We start from the raw sequence: 24522 nt of genomic DNA, 5'->3' as shown, positions 1-24522 counted from the left end.
TACAACGACGTTGGAGGCAGTTTATGGTAGAGAAATGAACACTCAATTCTCTGGCAACAGCTTTGGTGGACATTCCTTCAGTCAGCATGCCAATTGCATACTCCCTCAAAACTTGATACATCTGTGGCATTGTGTTGTGACAAAACAAAACATTTTAGAGTGACCTTTTATTGTCCCCAGCACAAGGTGCCCCTGTGTAATGTTCATGCTGTTTGATCAGTTTCTTGATATGCCACACCTGTCAGGTGGATGGATTATCTTGGCAAAGGATAAATGCTCACTAACAGGGATTTAAACAAATTTGTGCACAAAATTTGAGAGAATAAGCTTTTTGTGCTAATGGAATATTTCTGGGATCTTTTATTTCAGCTCAAGAAATATGGGACCAACACAAATAGTTACCTGGACTATCTGCATGTGCCCTTTTTGCACTAACTCTTTTTGACTCTATTCATAGACACAGGACTCTTTTCCTCTCTCTTGCCAACCCCCCAGCCCCACACACACACACGGCCACTGTTGCCAATACCCTATTTTCAACAGATTAAATATAAATTGATGCATGCTGGAAGCTCATTGGCATAATCCTATTATTTTCCAAAAATTGGTTTACATAGTACATTTTCTGTAGCTTGCAAATTCTGTGTACACATCTATTCATGAAATCCACTTTATTTATGTGTTTTTCACAAGCAGATTCCTGGTAGTGGTGTAGTGGATTGTGTTATACAGGGATATTCCTGATTGACTATCTATTCTCTCTCACTTTCTCTCTCTCTCTCTCTCTGGTACTAATCTGGAACAACACTCAGTATTGTTTGACCTCAACAATGGCTCAGGAGGGAGAGAGAGAGAGAACTTGCTAATGACAGAGAGGACGTATGGAGGGAGGAATATAAAACGAGTCTGCAAGGGACAGCATCAAGGAAAGAGGGAGAAAGACAGATATAGCTAATCCTCTCTCTCCCTCCCTACCTCCCTCCCTCCCTGCACATCTTCAAAGGGAGAAAAAAGGCAGGAAACAAAACAGCCCTAAGCACCAGCTCCACCTCTTCTCTCCTCCTTTCTCTAAGACTGCACTTTTACAGACAGACTCCCTGTCTTCTTCCCTCTCTCTTTTCTTGTAATGTGTTCCCTCTCTCCTCTCCCTCCCTTTCTTCTGTCCCCATCGACATGTTCCTCTCCTCTCCCTCCCGTTCTTCTGTCCCCCTCGACCTGTTCCTCTCCTCTCCCTCCCTTTCTTCTGTCCCCCTCAACCTGTTCCTCTCCTCTCCCTCCCTTTCTTCTGTCCCCCTTGACATGTTCCTCTCCTCTCCCTCCCTTTCTTCTGTCCCCATCGACCTGTTCCTCTCCTCTCCCTCCCTTTCTTCTGTCCCCCTCGACCTGTTCCTCTCCTCTCCCTCCCGTTCTTCTGTCCCCCTCGATCTGTTCCTCTCCTCTCCCTCCCTTTCTTCTGTCCCCCTCGACCTGTTCCTCTCCTCTCCCTCCCTTTCTTCTGTCCCCCTCGACCTGTTCCTCTCCTCTCCCTCCCTTTCTTCTGTCCCCCTCGACCTGTTCCTCTCCTCTCCCTCCCTTTCTTCTGTCCCCCTCGACCTGTTCCTCTCCTCTCCCTCCCTTTCTTCTGTTCCCCTCGACCTGTTCCTCTCCTCTGCCTCCCTTTCTTCTGTCCCCCTCGACCTGTTCCTCTCCCTCCCTTTCTTCTGTCCCCCTCGACCTGTTCCTCTCCCTCCCTTTCTTCTGTCCCCCTCGACATGTTCCTCTCCTCTCACCAGTTTTTTTTTCTCTTCTGGAGTTCTCATTGACATTCAGTCCAGCTCTGAGGCTAGTCACAGGGCAACCACAGCACAATACCATTCTCAAACACAAATTACGCACACACACACACACACTTATAGACAAGTACACACTCAAAAATACACACGCATGCATGGACACGTACACACACAAAAATACACGCACACGCATGCATGGACACGTACACACACAAGAATACACACACGCATGCATGGACACGTACACACACAAGAATACACAGACGCACATGCATGGACACGTACACACACACAAGAATACACAGACGCACATGCATGGACACGTACACACACACAAGAATACACAGACGCACATGCACGGGCACATATCCACACACTTCCCAGTGGGAGACACTGATAAATGGGTTTACAGCTCCATCTCTCCCACTGTTCTTCTCTCTTCCTCTTTCTGCCGCTCCCTGTCCCATGACCCCCCTGTTGCTCCTCTTTCATCTCTCTCTTCTCTCACACCCTTCGCATCCCCCTCTCCCTTCTCACCTCCCACTCTCTTTTAGCCACAATGACCTCTCTTCAGGTTACATTCTATCATTTAACTTAGATGGAATGCTACTGATGATGGTAGCTGACTCTATAGCCACTCCTATCTGTCATATTCTTAATCTGAGCCTAGAGGAAAGTCTTTGTCCTCAGGCCTGGAGGGAAGCCAAAGTAATTCCACTACCCAAGAGCGGTAAAGCGGCCTTTACTGGTTCGAACAGCAGACCTACCTATAAGCTTGCTGCCAGCTCTTAGCAAACTGTTGGAAAAAATTGTGTTCAACCAAATACAATCCTATTTCTCTGTAAACAAATGAACAACAGACTTTCAGCTTGCTTATAGAGAAGGGCACTCAACATGTACTGCACTGACACAAATGACTGATGATTGGTTGAAAGAAATTGATAATAATAAGATTGTGGGAGCGGTACTGTTAGATTTCAATGCAGCCTTTGATATTATTGACCATAAGATATGGTTGAAAAAACGTATGTCTTGTGGCTTTTCAACCTATGCATAATTGTGGATTCAGAGCTATATATCTAATAGAACTCAAATGGCCTTGTTGGAAGCTTCTCTAATGTCAAACATGTAAAGTGTAGTGTACCGCAGGGCAGCTCTCTAGGCCCTCTACTATTTTCTATTTTTTACCAGTGACCTGCCACTGGCATTAAACAAAGCATGTGTGTCCATGTATGCTGATGATTCAACAATATACACATCAGCAACCACAGATAATGAAGTCACTGAAACCTTTAACAAAGATTACTTGGCGGCAGGGTAGCCTAGTGGTTAGAGCGTTGGACTAGTAACCGAAAGGTTGCAAGTTCAAATCCCCGAGCTGACAAGGTACAAATCTGTCGTTCTGCCCCTGAACAGGCAGTTAACCCACTGTTCCTAGGCCATCATTGAAAATAATAATTTGTTCTTAACTGACTTGCCTAGGTAAATAAAGGTAAAAAATAAAAAATATTGTAAACAGTCATGGTCAAAACATATAGATTCAATGGTTGTAAAGATGAGAGGTCTGGCTGTAATAAAGAGATGCTCTTCTTTTTTGACACCACACTCCAAAAAGCAAGTTTTGCAGGCTCTAGTTTTGTCTTATCTTGATTATTGTCCAGTCATGTGGTCTAGTGCTGGAAGAAAAGACCTCGTTAAGCTGCAGTTTGCTCAGAACAGTGCAGCACATTTTGTTCTTCATTGTAATCAAAGGGCTAATATAAATACTATACATGCCAGTCTCTCTTGGCTAAGACTTGAGGAGAGACTGACTGCATCACTTCTTTTTATAAGAAACATTGTGTTGTAAATCCCAAATTGTTTGCAGAGTCAATTTACACACAGCTCTGACACACACTCACTTATCCCACCAGACATGCCACCAGGGGTCTTTTCACAGTCCCCAAATCCAGAACAAATTCAAGAAAGTGTACATTATTTACAGAGCCCTAATCGTATGGAACTTCCATCTCATATTGCTGAAATAAACAGCAAACCTGATTTTAAGAAAAACCAGATAAAGCAACACCTCGAGGCACAACGCCTCTCCCCTATTTGACCTAGATAGTTTGTGTGTATGCATTGATATGTAGGCAAAAAAATGTATGTAGTTCTCTCTTTGAGCCGTTCTTGTCTATTGATGTTCTGTATTATGTTTCATGTTTTGTGTGGACCCCAGGAAGAGTAGCTGCTGCTTTTGCAACAGCCAATGGGGATCCTAATAAAATACCAAATACCAATACCATTGAACTATTCCTTCCTCCCAACCAACCACCTGATACTGAATGTTGTCTAGTGGTTGCTATCTCCACCTCCCAACCAACCACCTGATACTAAATGTTGTCTAGTGGTTGCAACCTCCCAACCAACCACCTGATACTGAATGTTGTTTACTGGTTGCTATCTCTACCTCCCAACCAACCAACCACCTGATCCTGAATGCTGACTAGTAGTAAATCAAATGTATTTATAAAGCCCTTCTTACATCAGCTGATATCTCAAAGTGCTGTACAGAAACCCAGCCTAAAACCCCAAACAGCAAGTAATGCAGGTGTAGAAGCACGGTGGCTAGGAAAAACTCCCTAGAAAAGCCAGAACCTAGGAAGAAACCTAGAGAAGAACCAGGCTATGAGGGGTGGCCAGTAACCATCTCCAGAATCTCCAAGGTAATCTGGTTTACCAGCTGGCTCTATCCCCATACCTATATGCGGTAGCAATTGAGACTGTTAACGACGTTGTCGCCAAGGATTTGAACTTATCTTTAATTATTATAATCCAATATACAGATAAATGACAAAATAAAGGAAACACCAACAAAGTTTCTTAATAGTGTGTTGGGCCACCAGGTCATCTTAAATACACCTTGGCATATATTCGAAAAATGTCGAACTCTATTGGATGCAACACCATTCTTCCATGAGAAATTACATAATTTGGTATTTTGTTGATGGTGTTGGAAAACACCAACTCGGGCACTGCTGCAGAATCTCCGGTAAGTGTTCACATCGGTTGAGAACCGATGAGACACACAGTCCCTATGCTCCTTTGATACCAAAGTCACTAAGATATTTTCTTCTAGTCCTGGTAGCCAGAATAATGGGCAGCTGGGAATTTTTATTTATGACCCTAAGCATGATGGGATGTTAATTACTTAACTCAGGAACCACACCTGTGTGGAAGCATCTGCTTTCAATATACTTTATATCCCTCATTTACTCAAGTGTTTACCTGTATATCCATAGTGATTTCAAGTAGTGTGTGTCAGATACTGCGTGTTTTAACCCTTCACTTCTGCTCAGATGTCTGGGCCATTCTCAGAAAGGTCAGCATAGCTGAGGAATTCCTCTGGAAGAGAGCTCTGCTTATTCTGGCTGGTCTCAGACTAGACGTAACATAGTAAATGATAATACGGGACACTCAAATTAGTATGAACTGTTGCGTTTGGTATGGTTACATAAGGCAAATCAAAATGAGGGTGGTTAGTCGGGGTAGCATTTGAGATAATTAGCAACTACTTAATACTTTTTAGCATGTTAGCTAACCCTTCCAATAACCCCTAGCCTTGTTAATGTTAGCCACTTAACACTAGCTTTGGCCACCTAGTCAAAATTAGCTAAGAGAATGTTTAATTTGTAACATATCATGCAACATGGATGGACAGTCACAAATTAATACATGCCACACCAAATGTAACAAAGTATTATACTAATTTCAGTTTAGAACATTTCAATTTACTATGTTACTTCTACCCCTGAGACCAGGTTGGCTTATTCTGAGCAGTGCTGAGGGAAGCAGTCCTGGCTTATTTCTGTCATTAAGGACCTGACAAGACACATTCTCCTGTAAGGGGAACACAAGTAGTTAACCACTTGTTTACCATGCATTTTGAGTTACCATGTCATATGTTAATGCCGTATGTGGCTGAGTAGCTTTAATCGGTTAACCTAGAATTAGCAGAAACATGCGCCATACACACACCTTGATTACAAACAGCTCAAAGACAATCTGGCCTGGAGCATTTCCACTTGGAAGTTTTTAATTCACAAGCACAGTCAAAGTAATGGTCAACTGAAATCACACGGCAACCGAGACAAACACACCAACATGGATAACATCCATTACAGAACTCAAGGTTATACTAAGTCAAAGTGTATTTCCTGACACAAATAAGTAAGCTAAAAAAGAAACAAGCAAAATCATTCAGGGCAAAGAAAACGGCATACATTAGACAATCCTGGCATGAAATCTTCCTATACATTTCTGTTTCATTGTTTACGATTTTTATAATATGGTCATTGTAAAATCTTCCAACTCCAGCACCACATTTCACGGTAGCCTAGGTGTGTAAAAATGTCATTGCACAGTGCCACCTGCTGGTGGACGCAGCAGGTGCCAAGATCCTCCAGTCCAGTGGTTTAAAAACCTCTCGGGACCCCCAGATGTTTCACAATGTTGCGGAGCCCTGAACTAACTCGTCTGATTGGCCTAGTCAAGAACATGATGATTAGTTGATCAGGTGTGCTAGCTGTGGAATAGATCAAAAACATGGAACGACTGGGGTCTCTGAGGAGAGGTTTGAGATCCACTGTATCTGGACTAGTACAACTAGAATAAAACTATTTTTCAAGATACATACGGTATACATAAAGAAAATCTTTGATCCGGGGCCAAATAATTAGCCTGGTCCACCAACCTGACTGCTGCGCACGCTCTCTCATTTCATTTCAATTCACAAACAATGTAAATGGAGAGATCAGGATGGCCGTATGAGGCTACAAACTAATACATCGGAGAGAAATCCAAAGAGAAGAAAAGGGACAGATATTTGCTTGACATAACTGGTAGAGTGTTACTGAATGTGTAGGTGAGCACACGTTCAGAATGGTATAGTGGAAATGTCCATATGAATAGTGAGTTCAGTAGGAACAGCTGTCCATGTACTGCATGTGTGTTGCTATGTAATTATACACATTTCCTTTTGTGTATGTCAGGGAGTGTGTGTGTGTGTGTGTGTGTGTGCCTGTATGTATGTGTGCGAACAGACAATCTTGCGGTGTTTAAGAGTCGTCTCCGTTGGCGCTATCTCCATCATCCTCACCTTCCTCCTCTTCATCGTCATCTTCCCTTCCTCGACTCTTCACCTGCAAAGAACATTCAATAACCTGATATTAGACACTGATTCCCAAAATGTCACCCTATTCCCTGTATAGTGCACTACTTTCTACCAGGACCTGGTCAAAATTAGGGCACTATATTGGAAATAAGGGTGCCATTTGGGATGCACCACTACACCTCAAACTCTTTTCCATTCCGCTCCATTCCCTCTCAAGTACTGATCTCGCCTCTCCTAAATCTCCACCACCTCAGTTTGCTCCACTCTCTAATCCCACGCTCACCTCCTCCATCCCCCTCACCTCCTCCTCCTCCTCCAGTAGGTCTCCCTCCTCCTCTTCAGAGTCATTGAGCAGTTGGCTCTCCCTCTCTCTCTTCAAGCTCTCCTCCTTCTTTCCTCCACAGTGGAGAGGAGACACCTCCCCGAGTTCCGGCTTCCCACTACTCTTCATGTCTGGGGAGAGAGGCGGATGGGAGGGAGAGGTTTATTGATATACAAAAAAAAGTGTTGTTTCATACCTAATGTTTGAAAATGCAGTGGGCAACAATGTGTACTTCCTCACTAGTGTCTGTCCCATCCTACCTAACTTCTTGGTGTGGTCCTTCTCCATGCGTTCCAGACTCTCCAGCAGGTAGTCCACCTTGTGTTTGATCTGGGTCAGCTCTCTCTTGATGGTCTGCAGGTCATCTGCCTTCACTGGGTTAGAGAGAGGGGATAAAAAGTGTCAGAGGAATACATTAACAGTAGGTATGGATTTCACTTCCATATAATGAACATGGATTCATGTGTCTACAGGGTAAATGACTGGAGTCAATTCAGAGTTAGTGTGTGGTTATATTGTGTGTAGTGGGGCTTGCAATACCAGCATTGTGGGTTTGATTCACGGGACCACCAATACGTAAAAACACATGCAAGCATGAGTACGTCACTTTGGATTAAAGCATCTGCTAAAATGGCAAATATTATCATATACTAGAGTATAAAATCCATGACGAACACCTGCTCTTTCCATGCCATAGACTGACCGGGTGAATCCAGGTGAAAGCTATGATCCCTTACTGATGTCACTTGTTAAATCCACTTCAATCAGATTTGGGTGTCTTTAAACTGGGTATGATAGTATGTGCCAGGCGCACCGGTTTGTGTCAAGAACTGCAACGCTGCTGGGTTATTCATGCTCAATAGTTTCCCGTGTGTATCAAGAATGGTCCACCACCCAAAGGACATCCAGCCAATCTGTGGGAAGCATTGGAATAAACATGGGCCAGCATCCCTGTGTAACGCTTTTCAACACCCTGTAAAGTCCATGCCCCGACGAATTGATGCTGTTCTGAGTGCAAAGGGAGGGGGGGGGTGCAACTAGGAAGGTGTTCCTGATGTCTGGTATACTCAGTGTATATCGTCACTGTGGGAAGTGTCAAAAGCATCTGTAATTCCATGTGTGTGTGAGTGGTACTGACTGGTGCGTGAGGTGGAGACCCTGCTCTGGCTGCTCCTGGAGGATGAGAAGTTGGACTTGGTGCGTCGGCTGCCCCCTGCTCCTCCACCTCCTCTTCCTCCACCGCCTCCACTCAAACTGACCCGGGGCCGCTTGGAGGGGATCACCGCCCGGGACAGGGGGGGAGGAGGTGGAGGGGGCACGCGGGACTGGTACGGGTACATCCTACAACAGCAAAACAAACAGCAAAAAAATAAATAATTCTTTATCCTTTTGTCAGTATTGGGAGTGGCAACCGAGAAAGGTAGACTCACCGGTCATAGTAATCTCTCTGGAAGTCATATTCCAAATCAAATGAAGAACTGAGGAATAAAGCAGAAAGAAAGAGAAGAGAGAAACAAAAGAGCGAGACAGAAAGGTTGGAACAGTAGATTGCATAGTTCAACATTTACATGCATTTATTTTTACACAAAAAGGATTGACTGGAGCACTTGGTAAAGATCCTATTTAAATTCACACACCTGTACATATCTCCCGCAGAGCGCTTCACAGTCTTCAATCTCTGATGCTTCGGTTCGCAAGCAAGGTTAATGTCTGAGAGAGAGAGGAGAGGGGGGAGAAACAAAGAGCAGAGAAAGGAGGCAAATGAGAGAAAGTTTAAATCAAGACGGGGCGTCAAATCCAAGTGACCACATCTACATCTACTATGCCTTCAGAAGAGGTAAAGGGAAGACATGGAAGAAGGAGCAGAAAACACGGCCCAGGTTCTTACCCAGCACCTGTCCTACGATCATCCTCCCATCCTCGCCCCCTACGGCGGCCCGGGCATTCCTCTCATTGGCATACTGGACAAAGGCGAACCCCTTGTGCACGGAGCAGCCCACTATCTTGCCGTACTTGCTGAAGATAAAGAAGGTTATGTTATTGCCCAATGTACAATGAATGGAAACTTGTCTTTTGCTTCATCCCAACCCCTCCATAGAAACATGTACACAGGGACTGGAGAGGTGGGAGCAGAGATTACCATAGTACTAGGTGTGCGAAATCCCGGTAACTTTTCAGTTTTCCAGCAATCGTGATTAGACGATTGCGGATTTCCTGCTTATTCCCTTCTGATTACAGAAAATGTTCCAACCAGAATAAAAAATATACACTGAACAAAAATATGAAACGCAACATGTAAAGTGTTGGTCCCATGTTTAATGAGCTGAAATAAAAGATACCATACATTTTCCATACACACAAAAGCTTATTTCTCTCCAATTGTTTTGCACAAATTTGTTTACATCCCTGTTAGTGAACATTTCTACCGTGACAAGATAATCCATCCACCTGACAGGTGTGGCATTTCAAGAAGCTGATTAAACAGCATGATCATTACACAGGTGCACCTTGTGCTGGGGACAATAAAAGGCCACTAAAATGTGCAGTTGTCATAACACAATGCCACAGATGTCTCTAGCATGCAATTGTCATGCCAACTGCAGGATTGTCCACCAGAGCCGTTGCCAAAGAATTGAATGTTGATTTCTCTACCATAAGCTGCCTCTGACGTCAATTTAGAGAATTTCTGTCTGTAATAAAAGCCCTGTCTGTAAATAATAGGCCCTGTCTGTAAATAATTCTGATTGCCTGGGCCTGGCTCCCCAGTGGGTGGGCCTGGCTCCCCAGTGGGTGGGCCTGGCTCCCCAGTGGGTGGGCCTGTCTCCCCAGTGGGTGGGCCTGGCTGCCCAGTGGGTGGGCCTGGCTCCCCAGTGGGTGGGCCTGGCTCCCCAGTGGGTGGGCCTGGCTCCCCAGTGGGTGGGCCTGTCTGTCAAGTGGGTGGGCCTGTCTGTCAAGTGGGTGGGCCTGTCTCCCCAGTGGGTGGGCCTGTCTCCCCAGTGGGTGGGCCTGTCTGTCAAGTGGGTGGGCCTGTCTCCCCAGTGGGTGGGCCTGGCTCCCCAGTGGGTGGGCCTGGCTCCCCAGTGGGTGGGCCTGTCTCCCCAGTGGGTGGGCCTGTCTCCCCAGTGGGTGGGCCTGTCTCCCCAGTGGGTGGGCCTGTCTCCCCAGTGGGTGGGCCTATGGCTGCACAGTCATCTAAAATCTATAGATTAGAGCCTAATGAATTGATTTATATTGACTGATTTCCTTATATGAACTGTAACTCAATAAAATCTCTGAAAATGTTTCATGTTACATTTATATTTTTGTTTCAGATATATATATATATATATATATATAGGGGAATTGTGCAACCCTGCATAGTACTGTCCATGCTCCCAACCTGAAGATGGCCTCCACGTCTGCCTTGGTGACCAGGAGAGTGTTGAGGTTCCCGATGAAGACCCGGGAGTTGAGGGAGCGAGGGTCAGTCTTGTTGGTAACGTTGCCAGCCATCAAGCTACTGGTGGTGGGACACCGTTGTTTATGAGGAGGGGATGAAAGGAAAAGAGCAGGGAAACAGAGGGGGGAGAGAGAGAGAGATGTAAGCTGAGTGTGTGGATATGCGGGTCTGTGACCATGTGCCTGTTTGGAGATGCTTTTCAACATAAACTGGACCTGATTTCGGTGTGTGTGTCTATACACAGACACACACAGTTGTTTAAAAACAAGCATCCCCTTCATTGTGTATGTAGGTCACTTTGGGTGATGGCTCACAGTACATGGTGACTGTGTAGGTGGACTTTCATGTGCCTATAATCTAAGGTAATTGTTTTGTGCACAGGAAGGTGGGTGTTGTCATTGTCACATACACGTTTGTCAACAGCCATTTTGCACAGATTTCAGGGTTTAAAGCCTTCTGTTCCTACATCTAGAGAACATATAGGCAGGGTTGAAATAGCCAGAACTCACTCCATATTGCCTGTACCCTGGACGGTCGTGGTCTGCCTGCCTGCCTGCCTACCTGTTTCTGTTGGAGAGAAGAGTGTCATTATTGGTAATTTGAGCTGGAGCTCAGCAATGCATTGTGGGAGATGTATTTCATCTACAGGGAGGGGGCGATGTCTCTAGAATGAGAAAAGTCTCCAGAAGTTCAGTATTTCTTGTTTTTGGATCAGTGCTGCCCCCATGAGGTACTTGGGGGGGGAATATACCACACACATAAAAAACAAAAGTTGTAGCGGTAAAGGAAGAAGTAGCACCCCCAAAACCTGTTGGACAAATAGTATTATCATAACAAACAAGACTTAGCATGACAAAGTACCTGAGCATACAGCAGTCATTAGATACACAAACAATATGATCCACGGCTGGCATGACAACCTCAGAGACACTAAATAATAGAATGACTGCATCCCATGCCACCCTATGCCATACATAACCCACCATAGGGGCTCAGAGGGCTCCAGTCAAAAGTAGTGAACTTGAGGGAATAGACTGCTATTTGGGATACATCCAATAAGTATATTAGCTACCACGTGTACTCTTGACACGTGACCTCTCATAAATGTCTGTGAACTACATTAACAGGAAGTGATTTAAGTCACTGGCTTTCATTATTAGGCATTTTTTGTGGCAAATCGAAGCAGAGTCCCAATTGGCACCCTATACCCTATATAGTGCACTACTTCTAAACAGGGCCCATAGGGTTATGGTCAAAAGTAGTGCACTTTACAGGGAACATATAGGGTGTCATTTGGGATGTGACCAAGGGATATGTTATTACATGGTGTGGGGAGGACATTCTCAAATGTCTGTCTTTGTAAATCCCAAAGCAGAGCCCCTCGTGGCTTGTGTCCACTTTCATAAATGATAAAAATAGAAGGCTCCACAGCGTTCTCTGTACGGTGGACACACATTTCAGATCACACTGCCGTGTTGGGGCTGGGTGTCTATCCAAAAGCTTAATGCACTTTTCAGTTAGTGATTTTGGCTAGGATGTGTTGTCACGCCTGGCCAGTTGACAAGGCTGGGTTAGTATCTACCAGCGTCGATGAGGGGAGAACGCAGGCAGGTCATGTGACCCTAGTAAGAGGTGATATAACACGCACGGCTGTGACTATTATGGGCTGGAGAGGGACATAATCCTAGAGTCCCAATAATCTCTCCTTTCTCCTGAAGTGTGCCGTTGTTCCCCACAAATATATAAAGCATTGTATTGGCAAAGGCCAGTGAGTTCCACTACATTTATTATTTAAGTCATTTCCTTTCAAGAGGAAGAGATAAATTGGAACACGGCTCTAGTCTGGAAGGTGGTACTACACGTTGTTGGTTGTGTGTGTGGAGAATCAATAGTTACATATCAGAACATTATTTTTGACAATCGTCTACAGTTCTGACAATATTGCAATATAATTTGTGCTAGTTGGCTGTACCAAAACTACGCTATTTTTCCTTTGTCCCTCTACAGAAGACATTTAATTTTTATTTTTTTAATTTTACCTTTATTTAAACAGGCAAGTCAGTTAAGAACACATTCTTATTTTCAATGACGGCCTGGGAACAGTGGGTTAACTGCCTGTTCAGGGGCAGGACGACAGATTTGTACCTTGTCAGCTCGGGGGTTTGAACTCACAACCTTCCGGTTACTAGTCCAACGCTCTACATGGTGAGAAATATGTTTGGAACATCGAATCGCAATAAAGTCACAGCATTTAAATCACAAAACAAACTGAATCGTGAGAAGACAAAAATCCCGATACATAACTTATTGGCACCTGTATGGTGATATCGCAACGTGAGGTCCCTAGCCTTATTGGTGATACTATAATGCAGTCAGACTCATAGTTCCCTTCACTTCCCATTTAGATATTATTTTACAAGAAGTGAAAAGACACACCACACGTGGAATTGTTTAAGAGCGCAGAACAGTTTCGGTTTATATTCAAGGCTTTCATTAGTGTGTGTGCGTGTGTTGTGCTTCAACATTTGTCACGTATGCCAACATCTCCAGTTAACAAGTAAGTAGTTAGGTCAGTATTTCTCAACTCCTGGTAAGTTGGGGGATCCGGTTTCTCAGCAGCCCCTTCGATGGTTACCCGTCACCAATGTTGTCAGTTACAGTGCCTTCAGACCGTATTCATACTGATCACACATGTTGTGTTACAGCCTGAATTCAAATATTCTCATCAGTCTACACACAACATAAATGACAAAGTGAAAATGTGTTTTTAGACATGTTTTCTTAATTCATATCTCATTTACATTAGTATGTCAACCCAGAGGCAAAACTTTGTAGAAGCACCTTGTGCAGTGACGACAGCGGTGTCTTTCTGGGTAGGTCTAAGATTGGGCAACATTTGCCCATTATTCTTTAAGCTCTGTCCAATTGGTTGTTGGTCATTGCTAGACAACCATTTTCAAGTCTTGCCATTCCTTTTGACTTCAATCTATTTAAAAACTGTAAATTGGCCACTGTCTTATTGGTAAACAACTCCAGTGCAGATTTGTCCTTGCGTTCTAGGTCATTGTCCTATTGAAAGGTTCATTCATTTCCCAATGTCTGATTGAAAGCAGACTAAACCAGGTTTTCCTCTAGGATCTTGCCTGGATGCATGTAAAATAAAATAGTACACGATTCCTTCTTTTCACTCCATCAATTAGGTTAGTATTGCGGAGTAACTACAATGTTGTTGATCCATTCTACTATCACAACCATTAAATTATGTAACTGTTTTAAAGTCAACATTAGCATCATGGTGAAATCCCTGAGCTGTTTCCTTCCTCTTTGGAAACTGAGTTAGGAAGGACGCCTGTATCTTTGTAGTGACTGAGTGTATTGATACACCATCCAAAGTGTAATTATTAACTTCACTATGCTCAAAGGGACATTAAATGTCTGTTTTATTTATCTTTATCTTTCTTTGCGAGGCATTGGAAAACCCCTCATCTTTGTGGTTGAATCTGTTGAAATTCACTGCTCGACTGAGGGACCTAACATTGAGTGGCTGCTGCCAACACACTGACTCAACTCCAGCCACTTTAATAATGGGAATTGATGGGAAATATATCACTAGCCACTTTAAACAATGCTACTTAATATAATGTTTACATACCCTATATTATTTCTCATATGTATACGTATATACTGTACTCTATATCATCTACTGCACCTGTATGTAATACATGTGTCACTAGCCACTAACTATGCCACTTTGTTTACATACTGTACTCGATACCATCTACTGCATCTTGCCTATGCCGTTCTGTACCATCACTCACTCATATCTTTATGTACATATTCTTTATCCCTTTACACTTATGTGTATAAGGTAGTAGTTTTGGAATTGTTAGCTAGATTACTCGTTGGTTATTACTGCATTGTCGGAACTAGAAGCACAAGCATTTAGCTACACTCACATTAACATCCGCTAACCATGTGTATGTGACAAATAAAATTTGATTTGACCTTACAGATAATTGTTTGTGTGGGGTACAGAGGGGATGTAATCATCCAAAATAAATGTAGAACACTATTATTGCACACAAGTCAGTACATTTTTACTCCTGAACTTATTTAGCTTTGCCATAACAATGGGGTTAAATACATTTCAGCTTTTAATTTGATTAAATTTGTAAAAATTCCATTACAAACAATCCCAATGACATTATGTGGTATTGTGTGTAGGCCAGTGATTTATATTTTAAAAATTACTTTGTAATTTAAAAAAAATCTCATTTTAAATTCAGGTTGTGTAACAACAAAATATGGAAAAAGTCAAGGGATGTGAATACTTTCTGAAGGTGACCAATATGTTTGTTTTTTTAAATCAAGAAAAAGAAGTGGGAAAGTAGGGGTTCAATGTGAAATGCAAACTACTAGGCTACTCAAAACTACAAAAACAAATGGGCAGTAGTGATAGGCTATCACAACACAAAAGCAGCAGAAAACTACTTGCTTTAGGGATTTCCAAAAGGAGAAAAAGGCTACTTCACAAAGGCAGAAAGAAAAAACTCAACTAGATTCAAAATCGATGTCAACGTGGAGGTGGAAAAAAAAACAGGAGACCAACTTACGATTTGTCGCTGCTCAAAAAAGATGCCTCAAAAACTAAAAAAGGGGAAACAAAAAAATGTAAATTAGAAGAGAACACCTGTAATGTTGAACTGAACCCATAATCAGAGGCTACGAGCTATGCTAATGATAGAAGATTTAGAAACAAATCATTGTGATTGTGTTAGTGGCCATATACATGTATAGGCTAAGTCGTAACCATCTGTACATAATGTGGTGTGGGGTCAGGTGCACACCTGTTAAACTGTGTCAAGACCACAGTAGACACATATTCCTTTCCTTCAAGACTTCTGGCCCTGTATTCACAAAGCATCTCAGAGTAGCTGTGCTGATCTAGGATCAGTTTTAGATTACAATGACTGGATGGGAGGTGGGACCTGATCCTAGACCACCACTAGTGCGAGACGCTTTGTGAAATGAGGGCCCAGACCAGCAGGACTTGATTAAAACGATGAAAAAAAAAAGAAACTATTCAGTCCAACTAGTCTGTTTTCTGTTGTGAAGGGAAGGAAGCCATTTGAGAGAATTAGGACACAGCCAGTAGGTCTACTAGTTAGGGCTTGTAAATAATAAATAGGTCTGGGTAAGGCCTACAGAGAGGAGGTGATCAACAAACAATTAAAAAAATTAAAACTGTATCCATCCACTGGTGCAAAATCAACTCCCTGAAATTGTCATAGTAACAGAGCATCTTCACATCATCAATGCATACCAACACTGCCTTAAGCACAGGAGATTTCCTACATAAGAAGCTTTGTTCACTGATCAGCTCTAGTAGGCCTAATGGACGTTGATCACATAGAAGTCTGACCACAACTATTTCAACAGGCTACACATTTCAATAATGTTCAATAAAAGCACAAATTATGGATGCATGAAATCTCATTCTGCACAATATTTTAATTATTCATATCACAAAATGCAATGCCAGGGTAGTCTATTTCTCGATTTAACAAATGTCTTTGCTTACACAATACACCGTATTGTTTGTATTCCAGTGCAAACGAACGCCCACTTTCACTCTTCATAGTGAAAAAAGATAATGCCTCAGAAATTACGTCATTGTTTCGAGAAATAGGGCTAATGCACAGAGCACTGTTGCGAACCTCAAAAATAAGAAAGCCAAAAAGAAAACGTTGGAAATATTTCTGAGCAGTCAACTTCAACAACCGAAATTCATGTTACTGGGTCTTAAAATGAAAAGGTTGAACAGTATAAAAACCCTGTTAAAAACGTCATTCCTGGGTGGGGAAAAGACGACCATGATGTTGACCACATACTACTAGGCCTAATCATTTGTCCAGTCAGATTGGAAACAACCTTCGATCTTTCTTCACATAAAAATATTACCATAAAACACACAAAATGCTCTTATGGTAAACTTGGAAAAATGAAGGTTCAAAAGTCCTAATTCGAAAAGTAAAGGGAAAAAAATTACCGCTGTGTAGAGAGCTAACCAATACTAGTCACGCGCAGCCTGTTTTCCACCCGTCGCTGCAACAAAATGCACGCCTTTAAAAGCCAACACAAATTCAGAGAATGCAGTCAGAAAAATCCATTCAAAACAAAAAAATAAAAAGTCCGAAAGAGATCAGCTCAAAGTAAAAAAGAAAAAAAAAAGAAAAAAAAAATCTGAAAAATGTTCTCGATTCAAAATACTCACCAGGAGCTCAATTATTGAAAAATGAGTACAATTTCGACGTTGTGTTGGTTGGTGTCTTATATGATCCGTTTCCAATTCAGTAGGCAGATTGTACTGTACCTTGAACCAGTTAACACGAAATGGCGCTGTGGCTACGCATAGCAGTATGTTCACTCCTTATCCGGAATACTGGTATCTTATTGGATCTAGTCAGGAGAACGTGACTTTAATCTCTTCGGGAATTGGTTGATATATCACTAAACCCCGCCTAAGAGGCGCCTCCACATTCCATCTTTGAACAGAAGACTACCATCTGACTGAAACAATGCACACATGCATAGAAGTGCAACAATAGCCTCCACTACAAAATACAACATATACCGAACACAAATATAAACGCAACATACAACAGTTGAACTATTTTACTGAATTACAGCTCATATAAGGAAATCAGTCAATTGAAATGAATTAATTAGGCCCTAATCCATGGATTTCACAGCAGAGCAGAGGCACAGCCATGGGTAGGGCTGGGAAGGCATAGGCCCACCCACTGGAGAGCCAGGCCCACCCGCTGGGGAGCTAGGCCCAGCCAATCAGAATGAGTTTTTCCCCACAAAAGTGTTTTTTTACAAAAATAAATACTCATTTTCATCAGCTGTCCGGTTGACTGGTCTCAGATGATCCCGCTAGTGAAGAAGGCGGATGTAGATCCTGGGCTGGCGTGGTTACATGTGGTCTGCGGTTGTGAGGCCGGTTGGGCGTACTGCCAACTTCTCGAAAACGATGTTGGAGGGGGCTTATGGTAGATAAATGAACATTAAATTCTCTGGCAATTGCTCTGGTGGTCATTCCTGCAGTCAGCATGCCAGTTGCACGCTCCCTCAAGACTTGAGACATCTGTGGGATTGTGTTGTCTGACAAAACTGCACATTTTAGAGTGGCCTTTTTATTGTCCCCAGCGCAAGGTGCACCTGTGTAATGATCATGCCGTTTAATAAGGTTGTTGATATACCACACCTGTCAGGTGGATGGATTATCTTGGCAAAGGAGAAATGCTCACTAACAGGGATGTTAACAAATCTGTGCACAAAATTGGAGAGAAATAAGCTTTTTGTGCGTATGGAACATTTGTGAGATCTTTTATTTTACTTCATGAAACACGGGACCAATACCAATGTTGCATTTATATTTTTGTTTAGTGTGGATCAGTGGAGATTCCTCAGAGGAGGAAGGGGAGGACCATCCTCTTCAGTGAATTTCATGTGTTGGCAGAAAAATGTATGTTGAATGTCTTAAATGCATTTTCTGACAACAAAAACATAGTGACATTATTGATGTCATTAACACACAGAAAATCCATGTGTAAAAAGGAAATCCATGTTTGGCAAGTTTTTTTATGTTTCACATACATGTATAGAAATGTGAAGCATTTGTCAAAAATAGTTTTCATGTCTACACATATATTTACACGTGTTTATTTTCAATGCTGCTGTGTTAGTCTGACTGTGGATAAGATTGTGTTTGTGTATGAGAATAAGTAGGCCCATGTGCTTGTTGAAGTGCATGACAGAATATTTTATTGCATTGTAGCATACAACATGCAGGGACTATGGTGTGCTAAACAGTATGCATTTACAGTGACTATAGTCACCTGTGTAGCAATAACAATGCATGATTCTACAAACAGATGTAGACAGAAACGCAGGACAGACGACACACTTCACTTCACATGTCACCACTTTAGCTTCCGGGAGAGTCGACCTGAAACACCAAGAAATAGGTAAGGTGTGTGTGTGTGTGTGTGTGTGTGTGTGTGTGTGTGTGTGTGTGTGTGTGTGTGTGTGTGTGTGTGTGTGTGTGTGTGTGTGTGTGTGTGTGTGTGTGTGTGTGTGTGTGTGTGTGTGTGTGTGTGTGTGTGTGTGTGTGTGTGTGTGTGTGTGTGTGTGTGTGTGTGTGTACCTCTGATATCAGTCTTCTTACTGCGGTGGCGTGGAAGGGTGGAATCTAACTGAAAGTCAGATTCTGGGGTCTTCAATACCTCCTCTAGTTTGCACTGCTCCAAGCTCTCCTGACAAATTAACAACACACAGTTATGAAAATGAACAATTCATAACACACATATTATTCAGCTACTTATTATTGATACATGTGTAGTTCCATTTAAATCAGGAATCCACAGCAGTGAATCTGCCACATCCGTTTGCAATATAACTATGTCTAAGTAGCCTGTTTCTGTAGCATGAGGCATCTTGATGTACAAGTACCCTCTCTGGACAGGAGTGTAGTCTGTCACAAGGCATTATTCCCAATCTAACTCCTTAATGCTGAGCGCTAAACAGAGATGCATCAGCTCCCATTTTTCCATTCTTTGGTATAACTCAGCTGGGGATTGAACTCACGACCTTGCAATCTCTTAGTAACAACATCAGACAACAAACCCGTTTTTTCCCCCTTGGAGGTCACTGCATGTGCAATAGAACAGCAGAGTATGTACTAGGATGTTTTTTTCTACCACTTTGCTGGATGCTAATTTTGAAACAAAAACATGAACAATGTGCCTGGGGCGGTCAGTGGCTTTGTTTCGCCCTACCACGGATTAAGTTCAGGATAGTCCTCCCCCCGTTTCGGCTGTTTGCTTCTATTCCTATTGAATACACTCCTGTTTTTTTTGTGACACTGTCACTTCTCTCCCTCTCTCTCGCTCTCCCATCAGTCTCTACCTGAGAAGGTGTCTGGTGGTGGTGGTGGTGGTGGTGGGGATGGTAGTGGTGTTTGTGGTTAGGTGCAGGTGAGCTGGGACTCTCTCCTCCTTTCTCTCGCCCCCTCTCTCTCTCCCTTTGTTGCAGGATGGAGAGACGGGTGGCTCTGTATTCCAGGGAGAAGTCACTGACGGTCTTACAGAAGTCCTCCGCATTCGTCTCTCTCACCATCGTACGAGAGTAACCCAGAAACAAAAGGAATGAGTGAAACCTACAGATAGATAGAGCGAGAGAGAGAGAGTACAGAGAAAGAGAAAAAAGAGAGAGAGAGAAGAGAGGGAGAGAGAGGGAGATAGAGAGAGGAAGAGAGTGTGTGAGAGAGAAGAAGAGAGCGAGGAAGAGATATATAGAGAGAGAGATAGAGAGAGAGCGATAGATAGGGAAAGAGAGAGAGAAAAATAGAGGGAGAAAAGGTGTGAGATAGATAGGAAGAGAGAGAGAGGGAGGAAAAGAGAGAAACAACAATCACCCATTTCTAGTGTCATAGCTGTTTAGTCCAGATTTATGAATCTCTAAACTAATCAAATTAACTTTATAAACTACTTATAAGCCATTTATACATAATTTTAAGCGTACCTTAATGTAAAGTATTGTATTAGGTCATGTAAGTAAAGTTACACTCTTACACAAGTTACAATATTCAGACATCACCTGTTGATAACCCTCCGATGGACAGCTCTCAGTACCTTCAGCCTGTCCTCACATTCCTTCAGGAACGTAGGTAACCTCTGTCGCAGGGTGCCTTCCCGCTCCCCTCCTCTGTCCCGTCCTCCTCTCTTCTTCTCATCCTCCCGTTCTAGCAGACGCAGCTGGTCCCATGAGGATTTGCAAAGGGCCTCCAGCTGTGAGAGGCTGGACTGGACCTGGGTGTAGTCACACTGGGAGAGAGACATGGGAGGGTTGAGAGCAGAGTGGTCGCACACGTACGCACGCACGCAAACACACGCAGGCACGCACGCACACACACACACCTTGCTGGTGCGGGTGACAGAGGTGATATCAGAGTAGAGGTCTGAGGACTGTGGGTAGAGCTGCAGGAGCAGAACACACATGTGGTACAGGAGAGGCTGACGGGAGTGTGTATCTCTGACCTGAGACAACTTCCCCAGGTAACTCAACTCAAAACCACCGGCCTAAAGAGACAGAGAGAGAGAGAAAGGGAGAGCGAGAGGAAGGGAGGGAGAGAGAGAGACAGAGAGAGAGAGAGAGACAGGGAGGAGAGAGAGAAAGGGAGATCGAGAGGAAGGGAGGGAGAGAGAGAGACAGAGAGAGAGAGAGAGACAGGGACGAGAGAGAGAAAGAGAGAGTCGGGGAGGGGAGGGGGAGAGAGAGAGGGAGAGAGACAGAGAGATGGGGAGAGAGAGAGACAAAGAGAAAGCGGGGGAGAGAGAAAGAGAGAGACGGGGAGGGGAGGGGGAGAGAGAGAGGGAGAGAGACAGAGAGATGGGGAGAGAGACAAAGAGAAAGCGGGGGAGAGAGAGAGAGAGAGAGAGGCGAGAAAGAAAGTTAGATTGCTAGGATTTAGACCAGGGTTTCCCAAACTTGGTCCTGGGAACCTCAAGGGGTGCACGTTTTGTTGTTGTCCCTAGCACTACACAGCTGATTCAAATAATCAACTAATCATCAAGCTTTGATCATTTGAATCAGCTATGTATTGTAAAAAATCAAATAAAAAGACAAGTGCACTGAGTTTGGGAAGCGCAATAGATCAGTGCAACAACAACAGTGAAAAAAGAGGAACGAGACTAATGCAAAGGAGTTGATGATGGTATGTTGTTCACCTTGCATCCATTGAGGAAGTTACCAATGGCTAGCACAGTGGCCAAGATGCATCTAAAGGTCTGATTGGCTGCCAGCTGTTCCATGGCAAGCTTCAGGTGGAAGAGAGGCTCTGCAATTTCCTGGTTATATAAATAACATACAGCAATAGGTAAGCAACACATTCACAGTTATTGGATGCTTATTGGAAGTTCAAGTAGTCCCTCTGTGTTTCAATCCGTTTTCTTCAGTTTGTTGCCTAATGAATGCCACCCTGCATCACACTTCAAAGTTTAAAACCTCTACAACTTCTCCGCAATAAACCATAATGCCACAGGGTGACAGCCCCTTATCCATTCTCCATCCATCCTTCACCTCCTCTAATCACTCATTATGCCTTCCATTTTATGACACTCAGACACCACCTACTCTTTCCAGGGTGTCATAGTCCAGAGCGAAAGCCCAGAGCTGAAGCCTGGGGCTCAGGTAAGTGATCTGCCCCAGGGTTAGGAGACAGAGCTCAGCTGGGGCCAGAGGCGAGTGGGGGGACTCGGCCTGGGCCTTCCTGATCAGAGACAACTCCTCTTCACTGGGGACCAGGGACTGGAGACGCTGGATGGAGAGAGAAAGAGAGAAGGGATTTAGATGGGTGTGAATGTCTGTGGAGAAGGTATGCCTGTAGTAAGGTACAGGCTGATGTAGTGTGGTAGAGATGAGTTGGCAGTAAGTGGAGTATAAGTTAGTCCTCCTACTAGTATAAGATGCAGTGAGGAAGGTGACATGCAACATAATACTATTTGCCGCATTGTATTTTCAATGTTGGCTTTGCAGTGGTTTATGAGTTATCAGTGAATGGTCACTATATATGCAGTCAAAATATACAGTGAGTCGTGATAGTCGTCTGTAGTGGAGACTGTACCTGTACGTCCTCTCTGTCCAGAACACTACAGTCCATGGTATAAATGGCAGGAGGCAGCAGGCGGGGAGGAGGGAGGCTACTGAGGGCAATTGTGATGATGTTACTCCGTTTCACCCCCAGAACTGAGACAGACGGCAGCTTCTGGAAGAGAGGGGTGGGGGGGAGAGAAAGGGAGATGGTAGAGTCCAGTCATACACAGTGATCACCAACCCTGTCCTTGAGAGCTGAAGGGTTTGTAGTTGTCTGCACTAGTCCCAGTTGATTCCACTGTTAGTGCTGTACACTTTGTTCCTCTCAAAGTGCACCAACATTAGCCAGAATACCTTTGCAAAATTAGCCTTATATAATTAGCCAGAGCACCAAGAAATTGGATTGCAGAGCACACAAGAGAGCTCTGATTTCAACTCTTACCTGCCTTCCCGTCAGCACGCTGCAGATGGAGCCATTTCCCTTGGTCTCAAACAGGTACTCCAGCCGGTTGGTGTCCAGGTGCACCGGCTCCAACCCAGCCCAGATGGTCTGGGGCCCAAAGCGGCTAACCCTGGGCAGGGGGGGCAGGCTTTGGAGCTCCCTCCAGTGGAGCTTTAAGGTACGACAACCTGAGGGTTTCCCCATGGAAGAGGCATATCCTGTAGACAGGGGAGGGGGAGGAGCTGAGGGCGGCATGGGAGGAGGAGGAGGTGGTGTTTGGAGACATGCTGAGGTTTGGTTGATCAAGGTGCCTCCGTCTTCCTCGGCGCTGTCCAATCCCAGGTCCTCCTCATCCCACAGGTCGGAGAAGTCCAAGGTGTTGAGGCGGAGACGAGGTGCAGACTTTAGGAAGGAAACCCAGGATTTGTCGAGGCCTGAAGTTAAGGGCATGTCCTTGATTTGATAGGATTGTGTCATTGGTCCTTTCAGGATTGCCTTGGTTTTGTGCTATCCAGAATTGAGGTTTTCAGCTATAACCTAATGGTTTTGGTTTATTTGCAGTTTTTAAACATATTCTTCAGAAAATGTGTTTTTTGTTGTTGTTTTAGACATACTTTTTGAGAAAAAAAACAGCAGTTGAAAAAACACAGTTAATATGAGTGTTCTTCCTTTTCTGAATACGCAGGAAAAAGCAGTAAATAAACACCTCTTATCCTCTCTTTCCTTCTCACCCATTCATCCTGCAGGTCTTTGAGAAAAGAGATTCGATCACAACACTCAGATTTCCCTCTATAACAATATCTCCATACTAATCCTGTTATCTCCTCTCTTGTCACCCTGTGACCACTGAATGCAGGCCAAAACCACATGACTGCTCCATGATCCACAAACCACCTTTCCCAATATTATTCCCACAATCCAGAACTTGCTCTAGGTGTCATTTGCTTCCAAAAAAAAGAATGCTCTTCTGCTTCTACTTAGGAATGTAGAGCAAAATTGTCCCTTGAACGGATAGAATGCGCACCAATTGGATCGGATCAGAATCAGATGGGTCCAGATTCCTCTACGAATTCAGGGTTCAATTCTGATGTTCTGTTCAATTCTGATTTCCAAGGAATGGTTCTGTTGTTTCCAACTGTTTTCATGCAATGACCCGACCTGGTTTCACAGAAACTTCTCTCTCTCTCTCTCTCTCTCTCTCTCTCTCTCTCTCTCTCTGACTCTGTGAGTGGTCTCTTCTATCAGGGCTGAAATGTATCAGTCTCAGTTTATTTGAGTTGCACCCTTTTCCTTAATTTCCTTATCGAGCCAACATCTCCTGTTTAATTTGCTTCTTGTGTATACACAACCCTCTATCTGCTGCTGTTGATCTCCCCTCCCTCCCTCCCTCCCTCCCTCCCTCCCTCCCTCCCTCCCTCCCTCCCTCCCTCCCTCTCTTTGCTCCCCCAATCATGAACATAATGATCTCTTTCTGAAGACATACCGGTCTCTCCGCCTTTTCTAATAGTAAAGAACGAGCCTTTGAATGTGATTTGTGCACATAGCATTACTCATAATGAAAAAGAGTCTTTGTAACCTACATGATTTCCAGGCCTAGTCCTGCCCAAAGCACAATAGGGTCAGTTGTGTTTATGGTCCTTTGCATGCTTGGCAGCCATAATGACAGCACCCCTCCTATAGCTATTACAGATGTAGCACCTTAATTTGCAGGAAAACTTTCCTGCAATGCAGGATATG

General features: G+C 43.7%; 3 protein-coding genes across 15 annotated transcripts in view; 1 reads left to right on the top strand and 2 right to left on the bottom strand.

Moving 5' to 3' along the window:
- Positions 1 to 24522, top strand: part of LOC127915517 (uncharacterized) — a 208139-nt gene that overhangs the window by 158838 nt on the left and 24779 nt on the right. The window lies entirely within an intron of this gene.
- LOC118368935 (heterogeneous nuclear ribonucleoprotein C-like) lies at positions 5821 to 17118 on the bottom strand. 11 transcript variants are annotated; one of them, XM_052497473.1, is made up of 12 exons: positions 16960 to 17101; positions 16735 to 16808; positions 15299 to 15332; positions 11195 to 11252; positions 10626 to 10742; positions 9135 to 9262; positions 8884 to 8956; positions 8677 to 8724; positions 8385 to 8587; positions 7507 to 7620; positions 7226 to 7377; positions 5821 to 6952 (listed from the first exon to the last, which is right to left on the bottom strand). In XM_052497473.1, the coding sequence occupies exons 4-12, from the start codon at positions 11197 to 11199 to the stop codon at positions 6869 to 6871; spliced, it is 924 nt and encodes a 307-aa protein (XP_052353433.1). In that variant the 5' UTR covers positions 11200 to 11252; positions 15299 to 15332; positions 16735 to 16808; positions 16960 to 17101; the 3' UTR covers positions 5821 to 6868. The 11 variants fall into 11 exon arrangements, with proteins under 11 accessions (XP_052353433.1, XP_052353427.1, XP_052353428.1 ...); XM_052497467.1 differs by having other exon boundaries at positions 10626 to 10745; positions 16960 to 17100; XM_052497468.1 differs by having other exon boundaries at positions 10626 to 10745; positions 16735 to 16790; positions 16960 to 17094.
- On the bottom strand, positions 18126 to 24034 carry si:ch211-63p21.2 (FH1/FH2 domain-containing protein 1). Of its 3 annotated transcripts, none has more exons than XM_035753421.2 (9): positions 22786 to 24033; positions 22375 to 22512; positions 21885 to 22067; positions 21479 to 21598; positions 20669 to 20830; positions 20349 to 20575; positions 19659 to 19908; positions 18898 to 19006; positions 18126 to 18699 (listed from the first exon to the last, which is right to left on the bottom strand). In XM_035753421.2, exons 1-9 carry the CDS (start codon positions 23260 to 23262, stop codon positions 18671 to 18673), a joined length of 1695 nt encoding a protein of 564 aa, XP_035609314.2. In that variant the 5' UTR covers positions 23263 to 24033; the 3' UTR covers positions 18126 to 18670. The 3 variants fall into 3 exon arrangements, with proteins under 3 accessions (XP_035609314.2, XP_035609312.2, XP_035609315.1); XM_035753419.2 differs by having other exon boundaries at positions 18128 to 18699; positions 22375 to 22515; positions 22786 to 24031; XM_035753422.2 differs by lacking the exons at positions 18126 to 18699; positions 18898 to 19006 and having other exon boundaries at positions 19692 to 19908; positions 20384 to 20575; positions 22375 to 22515; positions 22786 to 24034.

This window comes from Oncorhynchus keta, chromosome 35, assembly GCF_023373465.1.
Source record: "Oncorhynchus keta strain PuntledgeMale-10-30-2019 chromosome 35, Oket_V2, whole genome shotgun sequence".
Lineage (NCBI taxonomy): Eukaryota > Metazoa > Chordata > Actinopteri > Salmoniformes > Salmonidae > Oncorhynchus > Oncorhynchus keta.
This window is presented reverse-complemented; position numbering and strand designations above follow the sequence as displayed.

What these genes read in the sequence shown, in the direction of transcription:
- LOC118368935 (XM_052497465.1), bottom strand. An exon ending in TCTGCGGGAGATATGTACAG is followed by an intron (nt 8,725 to 8,883) that starts GTGTGTGAATTT and finishes TTTATTCCTCAG; the next exon opens with TTCTTCATTTGATTTGGAAT. An exon ending in CAGAGAGATTACTATGACCG is followed by an intron (nt 8,588 to 8,676) that starts GTGAGTCTACCT and finishes TTGCTGTTGTAG; the next exon opens with GATGTACCCGTACCAGTCCC.
- si:ch211-63p21.2 (XM_035753419.2), bottom strand. Translation starts at nt 23,262, where the DNA reads ATGACACAATCCTATCAAATCAAGGACATGCCCTTAACTTCAGGCCTC. An exon ending in ACTTCCTCAATGGATGCAAG is followed by an intron (nt 20,831 to 21,478) that starts GTGAACAACATA and finishes CTGTCTCTTTAG; the next exon opens with GCCGGTGGTTTTGAGTTGAG. An exon ending in CATCGGAGGGTTATCAACAG is followed by an intron (nt 19,909 to 20,348) that starts GTGATGTCTGAA and finishes ATCTATCTGTAG; the next exon opens with GTTTCACTCATTCCTTTTGT.